General features: G+C 36.1%; 1 protein-coding gene across 5 annotated transcripts; it reads left to right on the top strand.

Moving 5' to 3' along the window:
- The first annotated feature begins 2778 nt into the window (after positions 1-2778).
- LOC147388743 (protein phosphatase 2C and cyclic nucleotide-binding/kinase domain-containing protein) lies at positions 2779-18627 on the top strand. 5 transcript variants are annotated; one of them, XM_086417553.1, is made up of 16 exons: positions 2783-2966; positions 3251-4658; positions 9821-9952; positions 10041-10268; positions 11019-11144; positions 12103-12165; positions 12987-13069; positions 13325-13556; positions 13640-13956; positions 14576-14660; positions 14776-14842; positions 15050-15327; positions 15485-15550; positions 16114-16235; positions 17021-17177; positions 17880-18627. In XM_086417553.1, exons 2-16 carry the CDS (start codon positions 3621-3623, stop codon positions 18123-18125), a joined length of 3240 nt encoding a protein of 1079 aa, XP_086273679.1. In that variant the 5' UTR covers positions 2783-2966; positions 3251-3620; the 3' UTR covers positions 18126-18627. The 5 variants fall into 5 exon arrangements, with proteins under 5 accessions (XP_086273683.1, XP_086273681.1, XP_086273682.1 ...); XM_086417554.1 differs by having other exon boundaries at positions 3246-4658; XM_086417557.1 differs by lacking the exons at positions 16114-16235; positions 17880-18627 and having other exon boundaries at positions 2779-2966; positions 15502-15550; positions 17021-17121.
- Positions 18628-19878: the final 1251 nt, after the last annotated feature.

Raw genomic sequence — 19878 nt, 5'->3', positions numbered from 1 at the left:
TTTTGATTAATACCCATAATTATTTAAAGGATAATGCTAAAGTGACCTCAAGATTGGATCTCACATCGCATACACCGGCGTGAAAGTGTATGAGAATCATAGATGAGTTTTCTCGAGATGCGAGTGAAAAAAGTATGTATGGCTCCTACCCACTTTCACGTCAAGATGTACGATATGAGGTCCAATCTTGAGGTCTCTCCAATACTACTCTTATTTAATTGATATTAAAACTTGTAATGTTATAATCACCAAATATATCTTTGGATTAGAGGAGGAGATTCAGCCTTTTTTTAGTGGGATTTGACAGAGCTCCTCTTCCTAAGGGACCACTCAAAAGTTATTCTGTAAAGAGATGGATAATATGAGAATGAGGATTGAAGCAATAAAGGTAGCCATGTGGGGAGTCTCACCATTTAAAGAAACAAGAAGTGATAAAGACATGCACTTCACCTCTTACATCAAAAAGTCAAAAACACCCTTGAGCTTTCTTCAAGGAGGATTTTTGGTTCTCTTGTTGGCTTATAAGATATAATTGCATCTCAACTAGATACAAATTTATCAAAATTTATCCCATTATTGAATTCTCATCTCAAATGTTTGAATTATTGAAAATAAATTATTTCTCTATTCAATTTTTTCTTTTTCTTTAAGCATGTCTTTGTATTCATTTTTGCTACCTCAACTAACATGATTATGATTGCTTGATTGTATAAAATTCACCACATTTTCTATAATATCTTTTTTTTTTCTTTCTATTTAAAGATTAATTCTTTGGTTCCATGTTTTCGTGTCAAGAATTCTTTGTAAAAAATGATTTGAACCATTTATTGGAAAAACAGGCATCTCATCCTTTTTTTTTAATAGAATACTAAATGGACAACCTATGTCTAAAATAAATAAGAATATTTTTTATTTTAATTTGAAGTTAATTAATAATAATAAACAATTTTGTGTAGGTTGTGTGTTCAATACCCAGTAGGAGTAGTGGCTTCTTAAGGCCACCTGTGAAGGCATACCCTAACTTATTTGGTGCGTGTGATGTGTGGGCCTTGCACGTGCTCGAAGGAGGGACCCATATGCCTTGGTCCGGGTCCTAGCTCACCCGGTCCCACTAGTTGGATGTTAGTTCGAATACCCCCGCCCCATTAACAAATAATAATAATAATAATAATAATAATAAATAATTTTGCACTGACTCTATTTTTAGACTAATGAATTTTAAACTTAACTTAATAGTCAGACTCAAAAACTCACTAATGTGTCATGCACAAAGAACTGTACATTCTATTGCTCAGGATATACAACTGTACCTTCAGGATGCACAACTATAGATGACAGGTTAGTGGGGTCGGTTGTATATCTCAAGGGAAAAAATCTACGATTCTTTACCCATGCCACGTCAGTGAGGGTTGAATTCCTGTCAATTAGGTTGAGCTCAAAAATCAGCACTCCTAGTTTTAGGGTCAAAAGTTGAGCCAATTTTAGGGTAAAAAATTGTTAAAGTGAAGTCTAAAAATGTGGGCCCAGAAAATTGGCAAACAAGGTCGAAAAGTAATTAAGACCTGAACCAACCTTGGCTGGCCCACTTTTGTAATCCTATCGCTAGCTGATTTTTACCCTACTTTTCCAACAACCATGCAAACCAAAGTGAAAGATTCTTTTGAAAATTCAGTTATAGGGTTAACTTTAACTTCACACCACCTATCAGCTCACAATAGCAACAGAGATCCTCTAAAGAAGATAATAAGAGAATTTGGTCATTGAATTGAGGTCGTTTTCATGTTTTATGGTGTATAAAGGAATGATTGATACTGATGGATCTGAAATTATTTGGCACTTCAGATGTATGAGTGCATGATTTGTCGTTAGAATTAATATGAATGAAAATGAAAATTATGAGAGCATCATGTACAACATTGACTAATGATAAAATGACATGCTAAAATGTACGCGGTCTGTACATGGTAAGTGCACAGAATCGTAGATCTTTTTTTTTTGTGTATCCCAAGAAAAATGATCTATGGTTCTGTGCACTTACAAGTGCAACGTCAGCCGCTTACAGATCGTGTATGTTTTAGCGTGTACCTTTATCACGACTCTACAAAATTACTAAGAAGGGTAGTTGGTACTTGGTACCCTTCAATTGTATCTCTCTTATCTTATTTTTAATAATATTCTTTCAACTTTATTATTTTTCTTCTTTTATGCCTTTAATCCTAATGTGGATGCTCGTTCTACAATTTCTAATACATTTTAAATCAAATCTAATTTGAATTATTGGTATATTAAAGTTGGATATGACTTTTGATGTTTGACCCATCCAACAATAATAGAGGTGTAATTGATGCCCATTTAATTAGAATCGATTAGAATTGAGTCTCTTGGAATCGATAAAACCGTTTAAAGAGAAATGTTTCGATGATTCCGATTCTAATTTTCCATTGATTTGAGAACTAAAATCGAAATCGATAAGAATCAGAACTAACCAATTGACACCCCTACTTACCATAATAAGAACATGATCGAATAAGTTATTGAATTAGATCCAATCCAATCTCTCTTATCAGATAGGTTAATTTCGATCCAATCCAAAAATGTTCCATTCAGATTTCTTGTGTTACAAAAAAAAAAAAAAAAAAAAATTGAATATCCGAATTAGGTTCTGTTTCTACATACCACCAAAACCCGACAACCCGATCTGCGACATCTTATCCTACACCACAAACATGACTGCTAGAGCTCTCTAAAAGACGCACTTGGGAGCCCAACACCCACATTCGTCCACGTAAACTAAATAGGTAATTGGATTGCTTTTGTTGAGCATGTACCACGCAAAGCATCAAAATTGGTGGGCGCATTGTGCACTCGGCGCTTTTTTAGGAGGATTCTTGGAGAAATTAAAATCTATACAGTTTTACTGAAATTTTTTCTCAGTCTCTGTTACTCTTCAAGTTTTGAGATCTAAGGTACGGTATCTTACTCAACTATTTTTATTATTATTATTTTTTTGAATTTATTGTGGATTTCTGTTTCTTTGTTCTTTAAAGTAGGTCAGTTTAAAAAAAGAGTAAATTTAACTTGGTAATAGGGAGTGATTTAATAGCAGTTTTTTTTAGTGGATTTCGAATTTTTTTATACGTTTTTAGTACTTTTGGTGATTTGGGTTTTGTAAATTCTGAATTTCTACTGCAGAATCTTGAATTTTAGAATTTATGGGATTTGTGTTTTGTTTTTTCCTTGATAAGGGAAGCGTGGAGAGCAACAAATGAGTCTGTAATTGAGTTGTAAAGAAAATCCAGAAGTTGTTTAAGCAGTTTGAGCACTCTGATCGGTTTCTTTTGAGATTAGAGGAATTTGGTTTATCTCAAGTTGAGTTTTTGTTGAATCCGTGGTTGGCGTGGTGGCTAAGGATTGTTGAAGTTGAACTTGATGAGTTCGCATGAAATTCTAGGGTTTTGAGCGCTCTGATCGGTTTCTTTTGAGATTAGGGGAATTGGGTTGGTCTCAATTTGAGGTTTTTTTGTTGAATCTGTGGTTGGTGGTATCTAGGGATTGTTGAACTTGATGAGTTCTTATGAAATTCTAGGGTTTGGTTTTGTTTCATTTAATTGTTTTGAGTGATGGGTTGTTGGTATTCGAAGGATTGTATTGGGCAGACTCCAAGTTCTCCAGGAGATTCTAGAATTAAAGAACATAAAAATGTGAGAACTCCTCTGGCTTCTGTTTTTTCTCCTGTTTCTTCAAGTAGTCAAGAAGGAGAAGGTGAGGATCAATTGAATCACCTAAGTGCTACTAGGGATTCCGAAGCGGGTATAACTAGGCTTTCGAGGGTTTCTTCTCAGTTTCTTCCTCCTGATGGGTCTCGCACGGTTAACATTCCATCGGGAAACTATGAATTGAGATACTCTTTTTTGTCTCAAAGAGGGTACTATCCGGAAGCTCTCGATAAAGCAAACCAGGACAGTTTTTGCATTCACACCCCATTTGGATTGAACCCTGATGATCACTTCTTTGGGGTGTTTGATGGGCACGGAGAATTTGGGGCACAGTGTTCACAGTTTGTGAAACAGAAATTATGTGAAAATTTGCTTAGAAATGGTCAGTTTCAAATGGACCCCGTCGAGGCATGTCATGCAGCTTTCTTGACGACAAATTCACAATTACATTCTGATAGTTTGGATGACAGTATGAGTGGGACCACGGCAATAACAATATTGGTTCGGGGGAGGACAATATATGTCGCAAATTCGGGTGACTCTAGAGCTGTTATTGCAGAGAGGAGAGGGGATGGAGGCATTGTTGCTGTGGACCTCTCAATTGATCAGACTCCTTTTCGAGCTGATGAGCTCGAAAGGGTTAAGCTTTATGGAGCTAGAGTTCTTACATTGGATCAGATTGAAGGGTTGAAGAATCCAGATGTGCAGTGTTGGGGCACTGAAGAAGATGATGATGGGGATCCTCCGAGATTGTGGGTGCAAAATGGAATGTATCCTGGTACAGCTTTTACAAGAAGTATAGGGGATTCCGTTGCTGAGACTATTGGGGTTGTTGCTACCCCTGAGATTGTTGTTTTAGAGCTCACACCGGATAATCCGTTCTTTGTGATTGCCAGTGATGGGGTGTTCGAGTTTCTTTCTAGCCAATCTGTGGTCGACATGGTAAGTAATTCTTTTTTTAATCCCACTCATTACTTATTCTATGTGAAACATTGTTGTTTGCTTAATTGCTTTTGCCTGTTAGAAAGTTGTAATTGAAACTTCCGATCGTCTTTGTAGCTTACAGATAATAATCTGGTTTGTGAAGCTGGACAGAGGATAATTTATCAGAGAAATGATAGACATGAAAAAATCCATAAATTGTTAACCACATTAGCCTTTTCCCCCATAAACATATTAAATTGTATTTATTGTAATTAAACAACAATTATAATACTTATGTAAATAGCTAATGCATTGTCAATTTTGGAATATTTGAGGCACATATTTCATTTCAAACCCTCCTATACCTTCTGATATTTGGACTTGATCTTTGATGCCAGCATTAGGGAAGTAATGACTGTCGGGATTTTGACGTTCCATTCAAAATGTTTGTAGCTCTAATCTCATTTTTGAGGCCTGTAATTATTTTGAGTCCATGAGAGGTGAAGTAAAAAACCCTAGATTGGATGTTAAAGATTTGTAGACGAGAATTTTGATCCTCCATTATGCATCAAGTAACACTCACTAAATGTTTGCAGAAGGATTAATTAGGATGTGAAATTTTGATGAGTTTTGTGCCTTCATGTGATTGTATCATCTTTCGTTTGAGTTAAAACTATACTAAAATAAAAGCAAACCAAAAAGAAGGCTCTCATCCTTTTTTTTTTTTTTTTGAGTAAAATTGTTTTTATAATTATATAAAAAAAATAGGTGGGAGCCAAGTTGACCTCCACATAACATCAAACAACTGACAAAGTTCACCCCGAGTTTTCACAAAGAGTTTCCCATCTAAATGAAAAAGTCCTAAAAAAAACAACTTCCTTAAACCCCTTAAACAAGAAGCACTAGAAGTACAACAAACCTAAGATGATCATAAAATCCTCTTGAAGAGAATGCTTCTTCCCTTAAAAATCACGGCAGTTCCTCTCCTTTCAGATGCCCCAATAGAAAGCATAGTTAGCCTGCATAGAAACCTCTTTCTTCCCAGTTACACCTTGGAAGACCAACTTTGAAGCATTGAAATAAGATATCCGTCAGAACACCCATGATAATTCAAAAGATACATAGATGAAGTGACCCCAGATTTCAGATTCAAACTTGCAATGGATCATAGTCACAAAGAGAATGCTTTTTCCCTTAAAAATTACGTCAGTTCCTCTCCTTTCAGATGCCCTGATAGAAAGCTTAGTTAGCCCCCATAGAATCCTCTTTCTTCCCATTTACACCTTGGAAGACCAACTTTGAGGCATTGAAATAAGATATCCGTGAGAACACCCATGATAATTCAAAAGATACATAGATGAAGCGACCCCAGGTTTCAAATTCAAACTTGCAATGGATCATAGTCACAAAGTTGGAGTACGGGTTTAAAACGGCAAGGGAAAACTTTGAAAAAACATAGAAAATGGAAAAAAAAAGGGGAAAGAAACGGGAAAAAAAAGGATGAAACATAGAAGATAAAAAAATATATTAAAAATTATGAAAATGTACATATCTAATAGAGTTGTGATAAACGTACGCGCTGATACATACGCGGTCTGTATGCGGCTAACGTGGCGAAGGTTCAAAACGATAGCTCTTTTTCTTCGGGATACACATGGAAAAAGATCTACGGTTCGATGCCCTTACCACGTCAGCCGCGTACAGACAACGCATGTGTCAGGCTGTCAGTGTGTCGTTCTATCATTAGTCTATCTAATAATACATAAGACATTTATTTTAATTTATTCTTTGTTTCCCATATAAATTGTTCTCAAATATCTATTATACAAGACAGGGTTTTTGTCCCAGTCATAAGCACCATCCACAGTGTGAATTGTGTTGAAAAGATCCAAGGGTTAAGATCAATTCCCTCTAAAATGATGCAACTGTGTGAAACTACCCACTATGTGAAACCACCCCCTACAAAGTAATTTCATGATGACAGATTGTGTTGGATACATCGAACGGGGGGAAAACACTTCCTACTATCATAAATCTAACGACCATAAACCACCCAACTTCCTAAAACCACCCCTTTCCATCTCTCTCTTTCTCTCTCTCTCTCTCTCTCATTTTTCTTTTAACAATTTTGGTTTGAGACTCCAAATAAAGATATGTCTCTCCCTTCTCTCTTTTTTTTTCTTCTTCTCATGCCTCTTTTTGTGTTTAGATTTTTCTAAAGAAAACAGGAATTCGAACGTTGTGTACATCATTTTCTTACACCCCTCTTTGTTGTTTTTGTTGTTCTTTGCAATTATTGTATATGTTATGTTTCTCCATTATTGTTTCAAAGAGAAAAAAGAGGGGTTATTGGATATTTTGTCTATTCAATTAAATTTTCAGGAATATTCAACGTGTAAGGAACACGTGCACATGTCACAAGTGCTGTAGGCACGGGCATCCGTTAGTAATCATACATGTTATGATGCCCCAAAAAATTTACACATCAACACAACTTTTTTTTTCTTCAAAATAATACACTATTGAAAAAATGAAAAATCATAACATCAAGATATTATCATAAAATCCCATATTTCTACATTTATGAATCACTAAATTCTATTATGCATAAATCTCACATTAAAAAAAGAAAGTGTTTTTTTTTTTTTGGGGTTGAAAAGCGTGTTTAAAACGTCAAAAATGCATTTTAAATGAACTTTTTTTTGACATTTTTTGTTTTATTTAAAAAAAACAGAATTTTTTGAAAAAAATTGCGTTTTTATATATATATATTATTATTGTTTTAATCGTCAAATATACAAGACGCGTTTTAAATGTGTTTTTTTTTTTAAATTTTATTTTTGTTACTATGCAATGGATGAGCAAGTGATCAATAGACTCCCCATCGGCAAGGGACATAAGACAATGATTGACCAAAATGACCAACTCAGCAATGATGTCCATAGTTATAATTTCATTCAAAGCAATGGACCACACAAAAAATGATATTTTGGATGGATTTTTGATCCCCCAAATAATAGATGATGGAAACTACAATGGAGAAAAGGGTAGAGCGAAGGTAAGAGAGTGGTGGAATGGTTTGACCAAGATACCATCCCAAGAGCACACCCACATTCTTCGGTCATCACTCTCAATTGAGATTAGGATATGGGAAATCTCAATCAAAAGCATGGTTTGACCAAGATTCCATCCCAAGAGCACACCCACATTCTTCGGTCATCACTCTCAGTCGAGATTGGGATGTCAGAAATCTCAATCATAAGAATGGCTACAGATTGAACTTCTTAGTCATTAAAGTTTTTCCTAATCCAAGATCGTAGGAAACCTCCCCTTCAACCTGAAGCGGGGGAATAACATCTGTTCTCCCTCATTTATTTGGGTTTTTTCTCATGTGTTTAAGGATTGACCTCTATTTAATGAAGTTGTATTCTTTTTAGACTTTGTGAATCCAAGAGAAGGTTCTTGTGATTGATGATGATGAGGATTGTAGAATTTGGGAGGAGTCGTGCGTCAGGGTGTTCTTGGTGAGATCCTTTTATCTTTTGTTATTCAGCCTAATAGTTCTCATTTTTCCCGCATCGTCTGTTTGGGATGTTGAGATCCCATCCAAGGTGTCGTTTTTCATTTAGTTGGCGGTGTTAGCGAAGATCATCAAGAATGGCTACCTCGCTCCCAATGTGTGTGTACTTATGTAAGGGGAATGCAGAGTCATCGGATCATATTTAGTTCATTGCGTATTTGCCCATCAGATTTGGTCTGTCTTTCTTTTCTTGTTTGGCATTGTTGGATGTCTTCTGTACTTTACGTGGGTTTTTGTTTCATTCTTGGATGTTGTGGCGATTGTCTTTCTTGGCGTTCGAGATGATCTTTTAGAGCATTGCTCCTTTTGCAATTTGTTGGGCCTCTGGAAGGCATTCAGGATATAGTCATCTGAATCATTGGTTTTTTTTTTTTTTTTGTATTTTTGTGTAAAGTTTTTAAAGAATTTAGGGGGGGGGGGGGGGGGGGGGGGTGGTGTTTTTCGATGATTGGTTGGGCAGACGGTAATGGGGGTCTTGTATCATTCCTGTTTAACTGTATTGTGTGTTTGGGTCTCTTATTTCTGGGTTGGCCATCTCGACTTCCCTTTTTTCATTATCTATAAAATATCTTTACTTATCCAAAAAAAATTTCTTGGTTGAGAATTCCAAAGAGGAGTTACGCATGTCAATCCTCATTCTCTTCTTTAAAATCAGTAATGGGGGCACTCATTTGTTTGATTTCAGCATGTAATGTGGACCATTAATTGAAGGGACTGACTAGTTGCACAGCACACATTACCAGTTGCACTCCATCACTTAAAAATTCCCATTTGCACTCCATTTGGATGATTACATTCCAAAAATAATTAAAAATGTTGCACTCTTTTTTTCTTCTTCTTCCTCATCCATGCCCGTAGAAATTGTTGTTGGTTCAATAATTTTTACAACGAATACGTGGTCGTTTCTAAACCATGCTTACAAAGTTGCACATTTTGAAATCATTTTGCAAGAAATACTTTGGTTCCAATGAGAATACGAGAAAAGTAGATCACGATTACAGATCACAAGCAATTAAAGCACGAGTAGAGAATACAAAGCTATAGAAAGATGAATAAGCTTTAGGTCCTGAAAGGTTAAGTATTTAAGTGCAATTAGTAGGTTAAAAAAGCGGTTATATGAAAAGGAAATATTTTTTTTTTTTTAAGGTTGGTGTGCAACCAACGATTTGCAGTGTGCAACTAGTTGGTCCCTTAATTGAAACCATGTGACATATCACATCCTCAGTAGTTTATTTGGAGGACTTTGAGGTTCTAATCCGTGGGCTAATTCCAGTTCGAAAATTGTGTTAGTTAATCAGTGAAGGCATGAGTCGACTCACTGATTGGTGTTCAACAGTCCACTTCTTGAGAAAAACAAACTACCGCCCTGGTTTATAATGGGTGAAGGGCTTGGCTGACCATGGCATATTTAGCGATTTTTTGAGTTCTTCAGCTTCTTTGCTGCTCAACATTACTGTGGATTGGAAAAATAATATATCTAGTTATGTATTATTATATATTTCCACATGATCAGTTTCACTTATATAAAAATGTGTATTTAACCATCTGATGGGCAGTTTCTCCATTCTGAGTTTTTATTATTTGGCTGCTTAATTTTCAGGTAGCGAAGTTCAAAGATCCTCGTGATGCTTGTGCTGCAATTGTTGCTGAATCTTATCGACTTTGGCTGCAATATGAAACTCGTACTGATGACATTACGGTCATAGTTGTCCACATAAATGGGTTCACTGATGTAAGGGGGAGCTTGACTTTCAAAATCCATTCAGTTTCTTATGTGCTTTTCTTGCATATTCCATTAACTCATTTCATTTGGTTGTCAGAGTGGAGTTGTGCAAACAGCAACCCCAGCTTATGTTGTAAAATCTATGCCTCAGATTGTAGAAATGAAGGGGTCTGAATCTCCTTCTACCTTAAGCTGGAATTCTAGAAACCATCGTGCAAGGCATGATTTGTCACGGGCACGTCTTCGGGCCATTGAATGTTCTCTAGAGAATGGTCAAGTTTGGGCTCCTCCATCTCCATCCCATAGGAAGACCTGGGAAGAAGAAGTAAATTTTCTTTCTTTCTTTCTTTTTTGATTACTGTAGGCTTATTCAAATAAAAGGAGGACAAGGTGACCCACCTACATTACAAAAGAAAGGACCATATTTTATCTTCATTGAACATAATAGATCTCACCTAAAAGCAAAATCCTTGGAAAGTACACCTTTAAAATCTTGATTACAGCAACCCCGGTACGTCTAGCCTTACTAAAATCTTACTAAGGGTCATTGAGCTCTCTTTGTGGCATCCAAAAACGTAATCCGTGCTACAGGGACATATAGGACAAAAGCCTATGAACTTAACTAAAAAATGGTAAATTTTCACCATTAAATTTGGGAGTTTTTTGGTTCAATAGCCATCCATTTTCAAAACCTTGGATCAAGCCCTTTTTTTTAATTAATTAATTAATTTTTGGATCTGAGTATTTCAATGAAATCTAGAGGGCTGTGGTGTTGGATTGCCTATTTGGTGAGCTCAACGACCCTTAGAATTCGTACTAAGTTAGTAGGGAAATTGTTTCTCATTTTCACCAATTTTTTTGGTGTCTTTCCTTCCAAATCTCCCAACAAACCACTAATGGAAAGTATTGACCATAGAATTCTTTTCTTCTTGGTAAACACCATTAGATTCCACCCCATCTTTTCCTTTTTTTGGCAGAATTCGTATAAAAATCAATTTAAACAGATAAACCTAATAGTTAGCTCTTTTTTCTATTTCTGCATGGGCATACAGTCATTTCTTACTTTCTGTTGCAGGCACATATTGAGCGGGCTTTGCATGACCATTTCCTTTTCCGGAAACTTAATGATTCTCAATGCCATGTTTTATTGGATTGCATGCAAAGACTTGAGGTCCAGGCTGGAGATGTTGTGGTGCAGCAGGTTATTTTCTTCTATTGTTTATTTTCCATTAATAAATAATAAGAGTTTCTCTGTTTACCTTCATAACTTTGATGTTAAGTACACGTCTCACCCATATGTGAGGTATATGACTATATTTAATTTAGATAAAGAACAATATCTACTATAAAAATGTTCACATGGAAGGAAAGGATAAAAGTAAAAACAAAGAAAAGAAACAATTTATAGCTTAGCAAATTCTACTGAGGAAATCTAGAGCCTCTCCAGCTGTCTAAGGTATATGTTCAAGACCAATTTTATTGGAGAGGTTAAAGGATAAAAGGAATATAAAAGTATGTCCTGAAAAGGGTGATATTGTATGTGATGCACTTTTGTGAATCAATAACCTTTGCTTGAACTGAAGTTGGTGATCTTTGTTAACCAACCAACTACTCCAAAGGACTGATCTGTTGGAGAGGGGGAGAGCTATGAATATAAGAGGGTCACGTGGCTTAATTCGGGTATGCCACACCCGAGAGTGGAGGGAAATATACACTCAACACTCCCTCTCACCCAAAAGGGTGGAAAGAATCGAATTCATGGCCTATACGAACCTCGCGCTTTGATACCATGTTAACCAACCAACTCCTCCAAAAGACCGATTTTTTTTTTTGGTGGGGGGGAGGGGTGCGGACTATGAATAGAAGAGGGTCACGGGGCTTAACCGGGGTATGACACACCCTAGAGTGAAGGAAAATATACACTCAACAATCTTCATTGTCTCCTGTGACATTCTAAGGTTATCCAAACATTATATGGGTTTGTTGGGGGTGGGGGGGATTTTCTGAATTTGCAGTTGATAGTGCTGAAGCTCAGAATTTAACTCAATGTATCTTGCGCAACAATCTCTCTAGTTATAAAGGAGTCTTTTTTTTTAATGCAGTGTTGAGTATTGTTAAAACATCCCAACTTCAGGGGTATAACAGATACCATATTGCAGGGAGGAGAGGGAGATTGCTTTTATGTTGTTGGCAGTGGGGAGTTTGAGGTCTTGGCTACACAGGTATTGGAGCTATTTTCCTTTTCTCATGACTTTCAGATTCACTATTCTAATGCTTTCAGCTTCTCCTCTTGTGTGGGATGTTTAGAACAGCTTTTTGAAATAATGTACCCGTAATCTTCATAGTTCTCCTTAGGGGTGCACATGGGTCGGTTTGGTTTGGACTAGGGGTAGAATTGGGACCGAACCAAACTTGATCGGTTCTACAAATTTGAAACTGAAACTGAATCGACTACACCCTAGAACCGAACCAACCCAATCCAACCTTAGTTCGGTTCTCAGTTCTCCAAAAATAATAAATGACATTTTGAAAATTCCATAAACATTCAAAAGAAGGTTCTTAAATTTTAAATATCAAGGGTCCTTACAAGAATCTCGAGAAATTTGATGGTGGTTTCTTTTCAGCCCAAAGCCCAAGGCATTTGGAAAGTAAATAATTTTTCTTTATTATTTTAATATACTTGAAAGAGACATTGTTATATTTGTACAGATGTTGTTTCAATAAATGAAGGGATTTTTAATATATTATACATATATTAGGTTCGGTTCTAGAACACCCCTGAACCGAGAACCGAATCAAATCATTCAGTTCTGCAATTTTGTAATGCAGAACCGAACGGACTGTCTACCAAACCGATCAAGTTCGGTTTGGTTCTCGGTTTTACCTGAACCAACGTGCACCCTAGGCCAGTTTTGTTCTCTTATGATTTTAACTTGATAGCTTTGGATTGTTTGGTGGATTAGTGAGTTTCAGTTGAACTGTTTTTGCATACTTTCAAAGAACTTCTGGACGTTGGATGATAACCAGATGTGTGAATTAGCAGGAAGAGAAAAATGAAAAGGTGCCTAGGGTCCTGCAACGATACACGGCTGAAAAATTGTCATCCTTTGGGGAGCTAGCTTTAATGTAAGATATTTATTTCTACTGAGTTTTACCATTCTTATTGTTGGGATTAAAAACTAAAATATCACGTTTTAACTCGTTGGCCTTAAAAAGTGACTCAGCTCACCAATTCGGATACTATTCCGTGAGTTGATGTGCTTCTCTTTTCCATTGAAAATTTTTATTACTTGACAAAAATAAAATGTTTAACAAACCACTATGGTAATATTCATTCTACTGTTGATGTTTCGGTTCTCCCTTGTATTTCTGGTAAAACAGGTATAACAAACCACTCCAGGCCTCCGTTCGTGCTGTAACAAATGGAACACTGTGGGCTTTAAGGAGAGAAGATTTCCGAGGGATTCTCATGTCAGAATTTACCAATTTATCTTCATTGAAGTTGCTCCGATCAGTAGAGGTTCTCTCTAGGTTGACAATCTTACAACTGAGTCACATTGCAGATTCTCTTTCTGAAGTTTCCTTCTCAGATGGGCAAACAATAATTGATAGGGTACACCAAATATCTATTGGTTGCAAGTGTTCCTTTATAATTCACTCTTCATTTTCTTATGAGTAACTGAACTGTGTTTGCAGAACGAGGTTCTTTCTGCATTATATATCATCCAAAAGGGTCAAGTGAGAATTAGTTATGACACGGACCTAATAAGAAATCCAAACATCAGCAGCCTAGTATCTGAAAATCCCACACATGAAGATCAAACTCAATTCAAGAAGGAAGTATTGGTAGAAAAGACAGAGGGAAGCTATTTTGGTGAATGGGCACTTCTCGGTGAACATGTTGCCTCCCTAAGTGCAATTGCTGTGGGTAATGTCGTATGTTTTATTGTTACGAAGGAGAAGTTTGACTCTGCCGTTGGACCTTTGGCAAAGCTTCCAACGAGCAATCGAAAGTATGTTTAAATCTTCCTCAGGAATGTTTTGACTTGAATTGAAATTATAAAATTTTCTTTCCACGACTCGAGTTTTATGTACAAAGCATCGTCACCAGATTCTCCAACTTGTTGGAAAAGTCATGATTAATTTGTGACTTTTTTTCCTTCCCCGATTTAATCACGATTTTGTGTGTTTGATCAGTTGATGAATCCTGACTTGGACTCACGAATCATGATTGTGATCTCTGTTCATATTTTGAACAGTATAAAACTTGAATATGTTGTAGACCTGTGGCTATATGAATAATATCAATATGGGGTTTGGTGATTTATTATTGTAGTTTAATATGAGGCCTGATGATATAATATGAGAATGCCATCCAGTAGAAAAAAATTACACAGCCCTAACTCTAGCTATTTTTTTTTTTTTTTTCCGATTTTACTGTTTCCCCCGGTCGACTTATTCCCAAACCCTGACTTGGTGACTATGGAACAAAGTGTCTTGTTTCCCTTGTTACAAATTTTATTTTATTATCTATATATATATATATATATATATATATATATATTTTTTTTTTTTTTTTCTCTTTGATCCAAGTATTTCATCTCCCTGATATTACAAAGTCATGGCAATCAGGTTGAAGGACTATTCTTTTAGTTCTAATGAAGCTGCTAAGAATGTCGATGCGTTCAGTATGGCTAAAGTCCAGCTCTCTGATTTGGTAAGGTGGCCACAGATCTAATACCATTGCTTGTTCAACCTACTTACATTTATCCTGGTGAGACGTTTTTCTAAAAAAGAAACTCTTAGATCATGCAATGTTATCTGATTTTTAGGAGTGGAAAACAAGTATATATTCCACAGAGTGCGGTGAGACTGGGCTTGTACTTTCGAGAGGCTCAGGTTCGTGTTTAATGTACATCTGGGTTTATTTATTCTTATACGCGCTGTTCTTGTAGTAACAGATGATTCCTTATGGATCTGATTGGCTATAAGAAAAATACTGAGTTTGAAAAGCTTCTTGAATTAGAGTAATGTACATTTATTAAATTTTATGTGTTTGTTACATCAAGTGATAGATGGTTCGTTATGGATTTGATTGGCTAACAGAAACTATGCTGAGCTTGAAAAGGTTCTCAAAGGAGAGGATTAAACAGCTTGGGATGGAAGCACAGGTCTTGAAGGAGAAAGATCTGTTGAAGAATTTGGGTTCATCAGCTTTTGTGCCACAAGTTCTATGCACTTGTTCCGATCAAACACATGTTGGCATATTGCTAAATACGTGCCTGGCTTGCCCATTGGCTTCAATACTTCACACCCCACTAGATGAACCAACTGCGCGGTTCTGCGCTGCTTCTGTCATCATTGCTTTGGAAGAGCTACACAAGGTTTGATGTCCAAAAGTAGATGTTCTTTTTCTAGGTGGTTTTTTTTTTTGTTTTTGAGAATTTTTGGAACACTATTCATATCTTTTGCAAATTAGTTTGGTGTAGGATACAGCTGCACTAATATTCATTTTTTTCTTCCTTTCCATTTGAACGTTAGAATGGTGTTCTCTACAGAGGCGTGTCTCCAGATGTTCTAATGTTTGACCAAGCTGGAAATCTACAGGTTGGTCTTGGAATCTATTTTTAACCTGTCTCACATTATTTCCTATTTATATACTTGAGTTTGCCCATGCTACTTTAGGGTTAAGGGGGTAAAAAGGAAGAATAATAAAGTTGGAGGAGTATTATTAAAAAAATCTTTGGGATTAAGGGGGTAAAAAAGAAAAAATAATAAAGTTGGAGAGGAATTATTAAGAAGGGTGGTAAAGAGGCAAGGGCATCCTCTGTGGGGTTAAAAGGGTAAAAGAGGTAAAAGAGGAAAGATAGTAAAATTGGGGGGGTTGGGGGGATATTATTGAAAATGGGGAGGGAGAGGAGAGGAAAGACAGTAAAGTTGAAGAGTGTGAAGAGGAAAGGTAATAAAGTGAACCCCACTCCATTGTAGTTGGATGGGACGTTTATCTCACATAACTGTAGTTAGAGTGGGTCATACTGTTGTGTTCTATTGTATAGATTGATATGTGATGTTAAAAAGGAAATTTTCCTTTTTTTCCAAAGCGAGCAAAGTAATTTGGATATTATCATATGCTTATAACATCTTGTTGTGTATCTTTTCTTGTATTATAGCTTGTTGACTTTAGATTTGGGAAGAAATTATCTAGAGACAGAACATTCACAATATGTGGGATGGCGGACTCTTTAGCTCCAGAGATAGTCAAGGGGGAAGGTCATGGTTGTGCCGCTGACTGGTAAAGATTCCTCCCTCTAAATATGTTGATTATGCCAACCATATTTGTCTTTGTAGATCGGTGGGAGTGTTGGTTTTATGTATTATGGCTTTACAAGGTTAAGTTGTAAAATATTCCAACCATCCGGATTCTACAGTTTGACATTGGCCTTCTTTCGGAAGAAAACTGATAAAACAGGATGTTAGGGTGTGCAAAATATTCTAAGCAAATACGTGATGAATTGTACAGCCAAGTCAACTCAGAGAGGAGTGATCCCCCATTGCTTGGTACCCAAAATATTTCATTTTTGGCTGATGTGAATATAGTTTTTTAAACAACATTAATACTAATTAAAGATGAAAAAAAGATATTGCAGAATCAAATAAATTTTTTTGGTATCTCAATTATACATAGCAGTTTCCAACGATTTGGGAGTTGAGATTGTTAAAAATTTCTTTTAGTAGGAAAAAAAAGGGGTGTGAGAATATCTTGTCACCAGGACCCATACCTTTACCAAACAACTGTCCACACGCTCAGCCAACATGGTCAAAAGCCTCTATTTCAAAACCTTGAAAACAATTCAGTTTGTGATATAAGTAAGTCTTAACTTCGCATTTCTTCAATTCGTGGATCATCGACCCATGTGCTGTGTTTGATTGATATAGGATTATTTACCAATATCTCATTGATATTGGATAACTTGCTCGTATCTAATTTACATTTGTGTGCGTTCTATTTTTTCGGTTTGCCATTGTTTGGGAATTGTATTAGTGGTGACTAAATTAGGGGAAAAAAAAAATCTGCAGGTGGGCTTTGGGAGTCTTGATCTATTTCATGCTACAAGCTGAAATGCCATTTGGGTCATGGAGAGAGAGTGAGCTTGATACATTTCCGAAGATTGCAAAAGGACAACTAACTCTTCCACAAACCTTCAGCCCTGAAGCTGTTGACCTCATCACCAAGGTTTTGCTTTCACCACTCATCACTTCTTTCCTTGTCTCTGTTCTTGTCGAACCTAAGAGCAACTCCAATGTCAATGCTATATTTGCTTATCTCAATTTCATTTTTTGAAACAATAAAGGGAAAAAATGTTATATTTGGCATGGATCTCTTCGATGCTCCGTCTAAAAAAAAATGCCATTGGTATGCCTTGGATGGCAATTTTTGGTAAAAAAATAAAATAAAATTCAAAACACACTTTCTCTAATCCAAAAAACACTTTATATTTTGGGATATGCTAATTCCGATGCCAAATTTGGCATAGGATATAAGCATATTTCATATCGAGTTGTGATCCAAAACGGTGTCCTATTCCTATAGCAAAATATGGTGTCTACATGGCACTTGTTTATTGGAAAACAAACACATTGGGCTGTGTGCCATATAGAAAAAACGGCTTGGTTAGGAGCCCAATGTGTCTTAAAACTCCTACCAAAACACGCCACATATGACACCGTTCCTTTGCTATAGGAACTGGACACCATTTTGGATCCTGACTCTTTCAAATTTTAGACAGCTTTTAGCACGTGTTGGAGCATGGTTTTTGGTTGGTCATGCCAAAATTTGGCATTGCTACCCTCAAATAGCATGCCATTGGAGCTTTGAGAAATGAAAATGGCTGATTTCCAAATCCGACTCTTATTTCTGCATGAAAACTTGGACCAGTTACTTGAAGTTGATCAAAATGCAAGATTGGGAAGCCAGGGTGCCGATTTAGTCAAAATTCATAGGTGGTTTGATGGTGTTGACTGGGAAAGAATCAAAGACTCTAGTTTCGCTGTACCTCCTGAGATTACTTCTCGTATTGCTCAGTATTTGGAGAATCGTACGGAAGACTGCTCCATTCCCTTATTTTCCCCGTCTCGAGACAAAGGAGAACTAAGCACTCCAGAATGGTTTGAAGACTGGTAAAAGCCTCAAAATGGTTTGTCCACTTCTTGCTGGCATTATTGACTGAAGTTCTCTCCAATGGGTTCAACTTTTGGACATTGAAAGTCTTGAATCTAGGACCGAGAAAATGGGAGAATGTATTGTTGGCGGGATTTGGTCCAAATGCCAAAATATATCCTCGACATGAGTATTGTGCCAAAAGAATCCAAGGACATTGATGATTTCAGGTGTCCACAACCTTATCGGCTGTTGAAGCAGCTCAACGATGGAGGTCAGTTGTTGAATTCTTTTCTGTAAATACTTGCAAACATCTTGTTATGTTGTTTTTCCCCCCTCGAAAAGAGTTCCATTTTTGGATACAATACAACATAAAAATACTTACGTTTGTGCGAACTAGCTTTTGGAGCGTAACACAACTTTCTTACAATGCAAAGATCCAATGTCTGGAGTATTTTTTTCTTAAATGAATAATGTAACGTGTTAATTAACAAATGCATCGATGCATATTTTCATTCTTATTTCACATTTCATTTGCAGCAACAACAAAGCTTTATACCAAAGATTTGGGGTCTCGGTTAAATGGATCCAATTCTCCCATTCGACTTTGTTCAAAGTCAAGTCTTCTGTTATTGAGAGTGAATTCTTATCTGCTCTAATTTTTTGTTCTTTTGGGTATTCTCTTCAACTTGAGTATTTATTCTAATTGGGATCATAACCGGCCCTCGTTGAATGTGTCTAAATCATCTCAGTTGACTTTCTCTTAATTTGTCATCTATTGGATAAACTAAGAGAAAATCGGTTGAGACAGTTTGGACATGTTCAATTTTAGGTGCTTGTATGGAAGCATATAATTTTTCTTTACATGCTAGATTGTGTAGCTTTCAATATTTTGAGTTACATATTGAATCGAAAGATTGTGCAAATATTTTGTTTTTGTGGGCAGTTTCATTTATTCGTGCCTAGTTTAGAGCTCGAATAAAGCAATGGGGAATTTTTCGGAAGCTTTTCCCACAAAGTTCCATTAGATGATTCTAATGGACTCAAATGCCATGTGCATCAGAGCAAACTAGTTTTAAGAAATTATTTTCCGAGTTAGTACAATTTCAGGGGTTAAGCTGTCATTATGATTTTGCCAGAAAAATGGATGGAAATTTTTTTTTCCGAAAAACAAAATTGCATTTTAAGGTTTATAATCATATATTTTACCATTTAAAACGAAAGGTTTTTCTATCTCACCTCCCACCAAAATAATTTCCACATCCATCTAATGTTATTCTCTCTTTATATTATCCTTCATCCCCAAGACTGAAAACTAACTCTTGTAGAGAATTTATTTTCCAAAGAAATTCACTTTCCCAAAAGCCACTTTCCATAGAAAGTCATATTTCCTAGAAAACAAATTCTTCACAATCATGAAGTGCACATCGATCCGGGTTAGGTGAGAGTGGTCCCACCTTTCCTCTGTGATCCAGGTTTTTATATCTATTTATTTGACTTCTTTAACTAAAAATTAGTTAAATAACAAACAAAGAGTATTTAAATTTGCATGATCATGATAGATTTATAGTTTTGAATGTCTGGTGGGCCCTTTACAATATCCTGATAAAAAAAAAAAAAAAAAATCAATGATTCAACATCATGATGGTTCAAGATATAATAATCCCAATTGTATTTTGTTACAGTTTTATTTATTTTTTAAATCTTCAATATATATATATATATATATATAAAGAATAGTGCTAAAGTGACGTCAGACTGAAATCACAAATCACAC

The sequence above is a fragment of the Akebia trifoliata genome, chromosome 12, assembly GCF_017979445.1.
Source record: "Akebia trifoliata isolate Shusen 1 chromosome 12, ASM1797944v1, whole genome shotgun sequence".
Lineage (NCBI taxonomy): Eukaryota > Viridiplantae > Streptophyta > Magnoliopsida > Ranunculales > Lardizabalaceae > Akebia > Akebia trifoliata.
This window is presented reverse-complemented; position numbering and strand designations above follow the sequence as displayed.

What these genes read in the sequence shown, in the direction of transcription:
- LOC147388743 (XM_086417553.1), top strand. Translation starts at nt 3,621, where the DNA reads ATGGGTTGTTGGTATTCGAAGGATTGTATTGGGCAGACTCCAAGTTCT. An exon ending in CTTCCAACGAGCAATCGAAA is followed by an intron (nt 13,957 to 14,575) that starts GTATGTTTAAAT and finishes CATGGCAATCAG; the next exon opens with GTTGAAGGACTATTCTTTTA. An exon ending in ACCAAGCTGGAAATCTACAG is followed by an intron (nt 15,551 to 16,113) that starts GTTGGTCTTGGA and finishes CTTGTATTATAG; the next exon opens with CTTGTTGACTTTAGATTTGG.